This window comes from Antechinus flavipes, chromosome 2, assembly GCF_016432865.1.
Source record: "Antechinus flavipes isolate AdamAnt ecotype Samford, QLD, Australia chromosome 2, AdamAnt_v2, whole genome shotgun sequence".
Taxonomy (NCBI): Eukaryota; Metazoa; Chordata; class Mammalia; order Dasyuromorphia; family Dasyuridae; genus Antechinus; species Antechinus flavipes.
The window spans coordinates 617,599,951-617,612,241 of record NC_067399.1 but is presented as its reverse complement, the minus strand read 5'-3'; the positions used below and the strand labels follow the sequence as shown (position 1 = coordinate 617,612,241).

General features: G+C 32.8%; 1 protein-coding gene across 1 annotated transcript in view; it reads left to right on the top strand.

Annotated features, from left to right (window-relative positions):
- CHAT (choline O-acetyltransferase) overlaps positions 1-12,291 on the top strand; it is a 79,206-nt gene that overhangs the window by 49,399 nt on the left and 17,516 nt on the right. The window contains exon 8 of the mRNA XM_051973824.1: positions 6,281-6,409. Coding sequence (XP_051829784.1) covers positions 6,281-6,409 — 129 coding nt within the window. The remainder of the gene's footprint in view (positions 1-6,280; positions 6,410-12,291) is intronic.

Sequence of the window (12,291 nt, the reverse complement as noted above, 5' to 3'; positions counted from 1 at the left end):
TGACATGTAAGCTTAACTCTGAAACAAACTGGGGATTATAAAACATAGAGGTGAGGTGAGAATGCATGGTTCTTGTGAGGAAAGGAATCTTATCTCTATCTTTCTGATCCTAATAGGGAGGAAAAAAAATCTATCCTTAAAGCTAACTTCAGTAGTAATTTAAGTCCTAACTTCTCAGGTATACACCTGGTATTGGTATACACCATAGTCTGGTCCCCACTCTTACAAACCAAAAATGGCTTTCAATTTTTTTCTTTATGTTCTCACTGTAAAACTTGTCTCTCTTCTCTATCTTTTTGCTATATATTCTAATATCCAGCTGAGTTTTGCAAGGGTTTATGCATAAAAAAAAAGAATTAATGCAAAAATAATATAAGTCCACCAAAATAATCTGCTCAGTGCAAAACTGGGCAACTCATAATCAATCTTCAAAATCTCTAACTAGTCCCCAAAATTTCACACCAAATTCAGTTACAAAGTTCTCATGACAGCAATCACCCAGAGCTTTCCTGGGAATCATGTTTTTTTTCTTCTTCCTAGTATGTACAACTTTTGGCTTCTTAGGATTTATCCAATTGATCTAATTTAAAATCTACTATATACACTCAATCAATTGGATGTAATCACCACCACCTAGAACTCTGCTCACAAATTCCTAGGAGATAGCATTGTTTGTCTTCTTGCCTTTGTCATCATTCTCTCCTTTATCTAAGAGGGCAGAATCCAAATAGAACATACACATAATATTCCATCCTCCAAAAGAAATAAAAGAAATACCATATTCCTCTTAAGAAGTCCATTCCAAATTGTGGTATATGAATATTATGGAATATTATTGTTCTGTAAGAAATGACCAGCAGGATGATTTCAGAAAGGCCTGGAGAGACTTACATGAATTGATGCTGAGTGAAATGAGCAGGACCAGGAGTTCATTATATACTTCAACAACAATACTGTATGATGATCAATTCTGATGGACCTGGCCATCTCCAGCAATGAAATGAACTAAATCAGTTCCAATGGAGCAGGAATGAATTGAACCAGTTATACCCAGTGAAAGAACTCTAGAAATGACTAAGAACCATTACATAGAATTCCCAATCCCTCTATTTTTGTCTGCCTGTATTTTTTATTTCCTTCATAGGCTAATTGTATGCTATTTCAGAGTTCGATTCTTTTTGTACAGCAAAATAACTGTTTAGACATGTATACTTATATTGTATTCAATTTATATTTTAACATATTTAACACATATTGGTCAACCTGGGAGAGAGGTAGGGGGAAGGAGGGGAAAAATTGGAACAAAAGGTTTGGCAATTGTCAATGCTATAAATTTACCTATGCATATAACTTCTAAATAAAAAGCTATAATAATAATAAAAAAAGAAGTCCATTCCAACTCTAAAAGTTTAAAATGTTTCTAATGATCTATAGTCCTGAGCTTGAATCCCCCCTGTATCTAAGTCTTCTCCACCAAATGCTGCCAGAAGAATACTTCTCTTCCTTCTTCTAAACCTTAGGCCTTAAAATAAGTTTATCCAGAGATTTTATTTCCATAATGTAAGATTTAAATTTTCAAACATATCACCCAAAAGGATTACCAGAATGCTTGTCAAAAATGATCTGATCCGTAAAACAAATAGCCACAGTAATGCTTTACAGATGTCCCTAAATAAAAAGCTTGCCCTATTCTCAAAGGGCTTTCAAACTGGACATACTCTTTGATCCAGCAGTGTCTCTACTTGGTCTATATCCCAAAGAGAGCATAAAAAAGGGGAAAGGACCATATATGCAAAAAATGTTTGTAGCAGCTCTTTTTGTGGCGGCAAGGAACTGAAAACTGAGTGCATGCCCATTACTTGAGGAATGGCTGAATAAGTTATCGTCTATGAACATTATGGAATATTATTGTTCTATAAGAAATAATCAGCAGAATGATTTCAGAAAGGCCTGAAGAGACTTATATGAATTGATACTGAGTGAAGTGAGTCAATTCACATAAGTTCACAAAAAAAACACTGTACACAGCAACAAGATGATTATGTGATGATCAATTGTGATGGATTTGGCACTTTTCAATAGTAAGGTAATTCAGGCCAGTTCCAATAGGCTTGTGATGGAGAGAGCCATCTGCATCCAGAGAGGACTATGGGGATTGAATGTTGATCGCAACATAGTATTTTCATCTTTGTTGTTGTTGTTTGCTTGTTTTCTTCTTTCATATTTTTTTTTCTTTTTGTTCTGATTTTCCTCGTGCAGCATGATACATGTGGAAATATGTTTGGAAGAACTGCACATATTTAATCTATATTGGATTGCTTACTGTCTTGGGAGGGAGAAAAAAGAGAGAAATTTGGAGCACAAGGTTTTGCAGGGCTGAAGGTTGAAAACTTTATTTGCATATATTTTGAAAAATAAAAAACTATTATAAAAATAAAACTTAAAAATAAAATAAAAGTAAAAAGCTTCCCACAAACCTCAAAAATCTTTTTAGAACTTTTGTACAAGACAGCACAAGTAATATCAGCCATCATGGAAGGGAAAATCCCAGTATGGAAGACTCTCTTACCTCAACTTCCCACCAGAACTCCTTCTTCCTCCTACTTGTCTCTCCCCATTCTAACTTCAGTTCCATGTCTCTGGGACTATACTCTTTTCTCTAGAGAAGTAATGATAAAACGATTTCCTTCTTAACATGTTTTAGTTAATCCATAAATCATTAAGAATCTATTGAGTATGTACTTGAAGGAAATAAAAATTATTTTTATGGTCCTATAATTATTCCATCCAAATAAACTAGAAATGCCATTTCCTTAACAAAAAATTCCAAAACAAAAGTTCTATTAAAATACAAAATCTATTTTTCATTATTATCTTTGGGGATTACTCACTAATGGTTGGTCACTTCAGAGAAAAGAAGGTATTCATTTCACTTCAGAGAAAAGAAGGTATTCATAATAGAATTTGTACTATTTTAAAAGTTATTGTTCATGCTGCCAAAGAAAATAAAGTGTTTATTTTTTCAATTTAGAACAATTTATTTTCTTTTATCTCTCCCAATCCCTACTGAGAAGGAAAAACATTTATATAATTCAGATTACATTTGGAACATAATGTAATTACAACATGTATCATATATGTTGTACTCATATGTGTTTGTATATAAATGTATGAGTATAAAAATGTAACCATGAATATATATGTATACACATGCAAAACTCCATCAAATTCCCATATTAATTATGTCCACAAATCTATGTCTCATTTGCATAGAGTCCATCACCTTCATCATCATTATTCTACTGGAGTCATGCTATTCATTATACTGATCAGAATAAAACTTTCAAAGTTGTCCATTTTTATACTTTTTAAAAATTTTATTTTATTTTTGTTTTATGGAATAAAACAAGCATTTCCATTACATAATATAATAAAAATAAGATCACACACAAAATTGCAAATGCACAGCATATAACTTGCTATTCTTTTAAATATACAAAAAAGTTATGTAAATTTCTTTCTCCCCTTTTTTTTTCTTTCCTCCCTCCATGCCATCCTAGAGACGATAACCATTAGATGCAAATATGTATATATATGATATATTTAAAACCAGTCTATACTTCTATTTATCAATTCTTTCTTTGGATACAGATAATATCTTCATATGTCCCTTATAATTAGTTTGGATAGTTAGAACAGTCAGAATAACTTATTTGCTTAAAGTTGATCTTAAAACTTATAGTTACTGTATGTGTGTTTTTATATGTTTTCATATATATATGGGGGAGGTGCTCATCAATCAGGGACTAGGGAAACAAATGGTAGTGAAGTAAGATAATAGAATACTATTATGCTGTAATGACAAAAATGAATGGTTTCAGAAAAATACAAGAACTTGTAAAGTGTTTCAAGTACCTTCTTGAAATGGTATTGGTTAGGCTTTGAGACAGTGTCAAACTTTTAGTGCTCAGAGGATCTAGAATGTAAGTTGAAGACTGAGTCGATTTATTTTGTAGTTATATCCCTAACTCTCTTTCACATATTGAATGTGCACTAAATGCTTACTGAGTTGGACTGAACTGAAAATTAAAGGTTGAAGCTCTTTCCCTCCGGGATATTTCAATATGAGGCAGTTGTAGATAACAACACTGCTTTGTGGATCTATCTTTCTTCCTGGCTGGGAGACAAGACCATATTTCCTTTTGGAAAATCTGGAGGATAGAGGCCAATCAAACAGCACTTTTGAGCTCTTTTTTAACCCCTTTTTCCATTAGTGTGACCCAAGAGGCTCCTTTTCAAGCCCAAGTGTGTGGGATGAGGAGAGTGCATATAAGAATACACAGTTCAGGGAATTAGGAGTTGTCAACAAAGTAGTCTCTGGTTTATTTTTAAAACTCTTGGTCCATTTTATTTTTTGTAGTGTCTTTACATTTTTCTTACTCTGTTTGTTTCTGTTTCTGTCTCTCTCCACCCATCCTCTTTACTGTTCCATTGTCTCATTTCCTCTTCCATTCCTCTCTTAAGTGACTAGGGTAGTGGAAAAGCACAAGATACAGGATATAAAGAGTCAGAACACCTTGGTTAAAATTCTTGCTATAAAATTCACAACCTGTGTGACCATAGGCAAAATCATTGTGCCTCTGTGATTACTGTGATAAAGCTCACATTTTTATTTCACAGGGTTGTTGTGAAGAAAGCATTTTGCAAATCTTAATATAAAAATATGAATTATTATTCGTAATTCTTTATGAATGAATTAATGTCATGAGTGAATGAAAAAACATTTAGCCTGTGCCAGTAACTGTACTAAGCACCATGGATACAGTGTGGTATGGTTAGCTGAGCAGCAGCAAAGTGGGCTTGAGACAGTAAAAAAGTGAATTTAAAGTCTACTAATAAATCAATCTTTAATTAATCACTTTCTGTGAGCCAAACACAAAGCCTAGATAGGCACTGAATGAATGAATGAATAAACAAATGAATAAAGATTTTGTTAAATACTGTCTAAATCACTGTGTTAAGCCAAAAAGTGCATAATATATAAAGTTGGAATAGAAGGTAGGTTGGGGCCACCTTTTAAAGGACTTTGAGAGCCAAATAAAAAGTCTTATACTTGGTCCTAGAGATAGAAGGGGACCAATAGAGTTTGTTAAGTAGAGGAGTGATTACTTTGGCAGCTGATTGAGGGACCACAGCTCCTAAATGTCATCACACCATGGAAGTGACACAAAAGGCTAAGCTAAAGAAATACAAACAAAATTCTAGATATTCTAAGTGTGGGTCCAGTTATTGGTTGCATATGAGTGGTCTGAAGACCAGTCTAGAAAAATTCAGATAAACTCATCTTCAGCTTTGTCACATAGCAAAGAATTATCAAGTCATAGCTCTTTGTGAAGAGCTACCAGTACTAGAGATACTGGCATCTGTGAAGTATTATCAGGACACAACAGAGCTCTATTTTATTTCTTGTTGTATTTGCTAAATAGAATCAAGTGTTGATTTATGGTGTAACATTAGAAAGAAACTATAGGTGGGTTTAAAAGGAAGTTTATTTCAGTTCATCAAAATGAAGAACTTCCTAACAATTGGAACCATTTGAAAATGGAATAGATTGCTTGTGAGATAGTGATTTCCCCATCTCAGGAGGTGCTCAAGCAAGGGCTCCATGTCATTTTCAACCATATTGTTGTAGAGAAAATTCTTGCATTATTCAGGGCATCGGATGGAATAACATCCTAAATTGCCTTAAAACTCAAAATTTGGTGATTTTCTGCTCATTGTTTATAACTTTTAAAACAGATAAGCATAATGTTTTATATTTCTTTTCTAAAAAACAAAACTCCAAGGAATGTGTGTGTGTGTGTGTGTGTGTGTGTGTGCATTTCTACAGGGCTTTCAGTTGGGTTTCCATAGGAGTCAGCGGCTTTTGCGTGGAAAAATATTCTCTGATCTGGCTGAAGGTTTCCTCAAACTTCCTTAAACTATTAGCCAATATTCCATCTATAAACCTTATAATGGAAAAAAAAATTAAACCAATATGAACTCATGGTTAAACTGATATAATTATGTAGATAAAATTTTATGATGAAAAATTCTGCTATTTATGTACATCTTCCATAAAAGGGAAGAAAAAGTTTGGGAAAGTTTTTTAGCAGTAAAACCACTGTGAACTTGCAAATATATGTGACAATCATAAGAATTCCAGAAGGCAAGGAAATAAAGGAGAGCTATTAATTAACTCATTAAAGAACTCAAGATATCTATCTCTTTGCACTTACAGGAAAGAAAGCTCAAAGAAACTAGTTAGAGCTGATTCTGTCAGTGAACTTCCTGCTCCCAGAAGATTGAGATGGAAATGCTCCCCAGAAATTCAGGGACACCTGGCTTCATCAGCAGAAAAACTTCAACGGTAGGGAGAATCATTGAATTTCCTTAGAGTGATTGTTCTGGAATCTCACTAATTTTTTTTAGCATTTTGGTTTGAGATATTTTGGAAATCCCCAAATATTACTGTTATAGTCCTTCTTACTAATGTGTTCCTTTCATATTATTGCAGTCAAATCAAAGATTAAGTATAACACCTGAGGAAATAAGTGTACTAAGGTAGCCATCATTTACATAAAATACAAAAGTTGGGGGGGGGGAGAGGAATGCTGTTGTCTTTGTTTTTTTTTTTTTTTTTTTAAAGCAGGTTTCATCTGAGAGAACATAGCAAAGCCTAAGGAACATGATTCACTGAATTCAGAGGGCATTATAAGCAACTAGTTTGAATAGGTTATTTGAATCCAACCTATTCCAATTTGCTTAAATTTATAGAGTAATTTAACACCCCAGGATAGGGAGTGAACCACATCAGGTTTTAACGGGACTTCAATACAAGTTTATATATGTCTACAGCTCCTTTTAGCTCAAAAATTCTGTGATTTTATGACTCAGTGGAAAATTACAAGATACATTCCCACTCTATTGTGGAATTCTAAGTCATGCCATTCTTCCAAAAGATGGTAGAAGTCTTTCCAGAGTCCCTACTATGTGTCTAGTTTTGCCCCCATCTTTAAAAGAAGAACTATATTAAAAACTTATAATTTATTTGAGGGGACAAAATGAAAACACATGTCATAATTGAATAACAATAAATAAAGAACAAAATTTATTAACAAATTATTATTTCATTTTATGATGTGTGAACAAAATGGCACAGACAATAAGAATTAAAGGAAGTAGAAGAAACACTAAAATAGCTAAGGAAAATTTGAACTAAACTTTTGAGACATTCAATAGCTTCAGCAAAACAACAAGGTACAAGATAAACCCTCAAATATCAAAAGCATTTCTATATAATAGTAACAAGATTCAAAAGGTAATAGTAGAAAGAGAAATGTCATTCCAAATAACTACAAAATTTATAAAGCGTACAAAATACTTGCTTGGATTCAATCACAATGTGCTCCTTAAAGAAATAGAAAACAACTTATATACCTGAAGGAACATTCAGTGTTCATTATTAAATGGCAATACTACCCAAGTAAATTTATACTTTTTAATACCATACCATACCAAATATCAAATTACCAAAGAAATACTTTACAAAATTTGATAAATTACCAATGACAATATTCTTTTGGAGAAATATAATAATGAGCTAGGATATTAAATGAAATGATTAAAAAAAAAGGTAGGAGTTAAAGGAGAATAGTATTTCCAGACTTCAAACTATATTATAAAGTAGCAGTCATCAAAAATCATTTAGTATTAGTTTAAAAAGGGAAATAGACCAATGGAACAGACTAGACAAGAGAGGATCAAAAACAATGTAACTCAATAATCCAGAATTCAATAAACCAGAAAATATAAATTACTTGAACAAAACCATTTAATAAAAATCTATTGGCAAAACTGGTAAGGCAAAAACTAAGCTTAGAACAACATTTCATCCTGTATTTCCAAATATATTCTAAATAGATTTACAATATTAATTTTAAAAATCAAACTATAAAAAATTAGAAAAAGAAGCAAATCATATGCCTTTCACAGCTATAGGTAGGATATGTATTGTTAACCAAAGAATAGATGAAATTACAAAAAAATAAAATAGATAATTTTGTTTATATAAAATTGAAAAGCTTCTGCACAGACAAAATTAACATACACAGGATAAGAAGGAAAATAATTAGGGAAAAAATTTTCTTGATATGGTTTAACATATATATATACATGTATATACAAACAAAACCACACATATATATTATCTATATACATATTTATGAATAAAATCCATTCCCTCAATTGATAAGTATTCCAAAGATATGAACAGTTCTCAAAAAAATTGCAAACTATGAACAGCCATATGGTTCCAAATCACTAATTGCGAAAGAAATGCGTATCAAAACAATTGTGAGGTCTCACTACAACAAAAGATGGCAATGACTTGATGTTGGAGGGCTTGTGGAAAGACAGACAAATTAGTACACTAAAATAACTGTCAATCAATATAATCATTTTGGAAATCAATTTGGAATTATGCAAGCAAAGTGACTAAAATGTCCATATTCTTTAATGCAAATGCCACTGATAAGGATGAAGTTCCCTCTATACATCAAAATATTTATAGCCCCATTTTTTGTAATAATAAAGAAGAGAAAACAAATTAAATGCCAAATGATTGGGGAATAGCTAAACAAATTGTGGTACATAAATGTAATGGAATATATGAAATGATATGATATGATATGAATAGAAATGATAAATGTGATTAATATAGAGCAAAAAAATTGATATAGAATATAGATATATAGATTGATATAGAATAAAGCAAGCAAGGCTATGACTATAACAATGTAAATTGTAAGAACAACCAAAAATAATCAAAAGTGAATACTACAAAATTATAAAGAACAAGATGGTTTGAAAGAAGAGATACAAGAAGATGATCCCTTCTCCCAACCTTCTGCAGAGGTAGAAAGTCCATAAATATTAAATACATTGTACATATTTTCAGACATCTTCATTGTATTTATTGAACAATTAGGCTTTTTCATCTTCTTCCTTTCTTATTCCTAAAAAAATCCTTATTTGTTATATAGGAAAAGGCTTACAGAGGGGAAGAGATAGTGGGGGAAACTATAGTGATATAAAATATATATCAATAAAAACATTGTTAAAATTTTAGAGATAAGTAAAAAATTCTCAATATGGATATGAAAATCAGCTAACATTTCTACTCTTAAACTTCATTATGGAAGGGAGATGACTCAAAATTCTCTAAGATTATACCAGCGGAAAGTAAGTTCTGATAGGTTTGACAAACTGAAGAGGAATTTAATTCAACCTTGGTGTCTGTTGTCAGTAAACCAGCTTAGCTATATATAAAGAGATTTATCACTAGAAAGATACAAGTACATTAAAAAGAATATACTAAATAAATTTATAAAAATTTACATAAAATAAAAACTAGGTGATTTGAGGAAGGCAAAATGCCATCTACAAACTGTTGCAGGTGAAAAACGTTATCATCTATACATAGGGTTTTCCATCTTTTCTGAGCACATCCTTCATAAGAGTGATAAACATTTAGTTGCTGTTGTCCCCATCCTCATAAAGTGTGTGTGTGTGTGTGTGTGTGTGTGTGTGTGTGTTTATCTACTTACATGTGAATATGTAACATTGAAAAACATGGGGTATCTGGGATGTTCTTTGTGTAAGGGCTACTCATCCCCCTTTGATGGCCACCTTTCACCCAACTCTCACCTGTTGTTCCAAGAAGTTGTAGTATGCACAATGGCCATAACCCAGTAAAACCCTTTTAGCAGACAGGCTAAACTAGGCTGAGGATAACCAATACTCATCAGTGAAGGGGATGTCTACCCAAGGGTGTGAAGAAATCCCTCAAAGGAATAGATGGAAGAGACAATTTGTTCCAAAGATCATGACGCAGGGCTTATGGAGGGCTTAAGAGCCTGTTACATACCAAAGACATCAGTGTCATTCACTGCATCCTGGGCCATTGCCAGGACTTTTGTCCTGATACTAGATTTTGATGACTCTGGAGAGTGAAGCTGACCACTTTGTGCAATTCTGCCTCACTGAATCCAATTCACAAACAAGTCCATTAGTAATCTTTGAAATGAGAAAGCACTTTTTTCCTAAAATGTTATTGTATGGTGAATGGATTAGTAGAAGAGTATATACACTCTTCCAGAAGCAATGTCACAATGCATTATTTCTATCTTTATAACCAAAGAGAGGTCCAGGAAGTAGTTGAAAAAAAAAAAGAAAAGCCAAGGAGTAGGGAACAAAGTGCAGCACAGCTGAGGCCTGCCTTAAATAATGAACTAAATGAATCAGGGTCCAGGGTGCACATTCCAGAAACCTCCAGGGCTTAGTTTTCAGTTTCAATTTTAATGTAGCCTTTTATTTGATAATTATTATTTTTCTGGGGGTTTTTTGCCAGGAACTAGATTAGTAGCACTATTTTAAAAATCAGTAATAGATGTTGAATGTTATACCAATACATATTCTTAAATATGGCAAAAAATCATGTTTTAATCCTAGTCACATATTATGAATACTTATTGAAATTTTCTTTTCAGATGAAATATTTTATCTGCTAGTTCAAATTCTATCCTCTTTCCCTGATTATTCCTGTCTGCAGTGATCAATTCTCTGAACTGTAAAACACTGGTTATCTGTACAATACAATCTAACACAGAGATGTGCTGGAGACAGCTCCTATTGTCTATCAAAAGTCAACTGTTAAATTTTCAGTGAGAGCACTTGAACCTCAGAAATTGGCAAATGCTTCAAATCAAGTCTTTATATATTATTTTGTTGTCTAGACTTAAGAAAGTGTTGGAGAAAATGTTAATAATGAGGATCAAATTTGTAACTTTTTGTTGTTGTTGAGAAAACAATTTATTAAACATTTACTAGCAAGTCTCTGGGTATGGGATATACTTAGTTCATACTCAGAGTAGACATTGAGGAAATAAAACAAACAGATAACAGCAGCTAGGTGGCACAGTGGACAGAACACTAGGCTTGGAGTCAGGAACTCACTTTCAGGAGTTCAAATCTAGCCTCAGATATTTAACTAGCTGTGTGACTCTGGGTAAGTTACTTAACCCTATTTGTCTTAGTTCCTAATCTATAAAATCAGCTGAAGAAGAAAATGGCAAACAGCTTTAGTATCTTTGCCAAGAAAACTCCAAAATGAGTTCACAAAGAGTTGGACATAACTGAAATGACTGTTTCTGATTGTATATTTCAAGTGAAATTGCTCTCCCCAAAATTACTGTAACTTTATAATATATTATTTTATATAATAAATATTATTTTTTATAAATAATAAATAATTAAAATTTATTTATTTTTTAAATAACTGAAGAGGAATTTAGTTCAACCTTGATGTATGTTGTCAGTAAACCAGCTTTGCTATATATAAAAAAACAGAGAATTAAAGACAAAAGTAATTTTAAGAGGGAAACAACACTATCATTTAGCAACATCATGAAAGATAGCATCTGACCTGTTGTTTGTCCTTTGTTCTCAAAAAGGACTATAACTTCAGGGAGGTAATTTCATGACATGCAAGTGAATTGGATTTAAATGAGGGATGGTTGTGCAAAGTCATCAGCCTCTCTTTCTCCTCTGAAGTCATCTGGAGTACAGTGGCCAGAAATAGATCAGGATATCTGGAGACAACCCTAGATGCATCTGAACTATGCTTTAAGAGAAGCTAGGTTTTCTCCAAGACAGAGTTAAGGACGGTAATCATTTCAAGAATGGGTGAAGGTGGTGTAGTAGAAAAAAAAGAGGCTAACCATCTGAGGCCAAAACAGAAGACAGAATATTGCACACGAGTGTGATGATGTGAGATTGTAATTTAGGAGAGAGAATGGATGTGTGTATCGTCTGAGTAGAAATAACTGAACTCCTGGGAAAGATAAAGGGAAAAGAGAAGACCAAAACAGAGTTTTGGGCAACATCCCACAGTTAGTGGGCATGACCTGGACAAAGATTCAGCAAAGGAGACTGAGGAAGAGTAGTTAGACAAGAAGGAGCAGAAGACTAAAGAGAAGAGAATATCCAAGAGAAAAGAGTGATCAGCAGTTTCAAAGTCTAAAGAAATCATGAAGGATGTGTCTAAGAAAAGATCATTAGACATAACAATATGAGATCATTAGTAACTTTGGGGAGCGCAGTATTTCACTTGAAATATACAATCAGAAGCCAAACTATAGAGGAATAAATATAAAATCCAAAGTGTAGAAGTGAAAGCACCTAATCTAGATA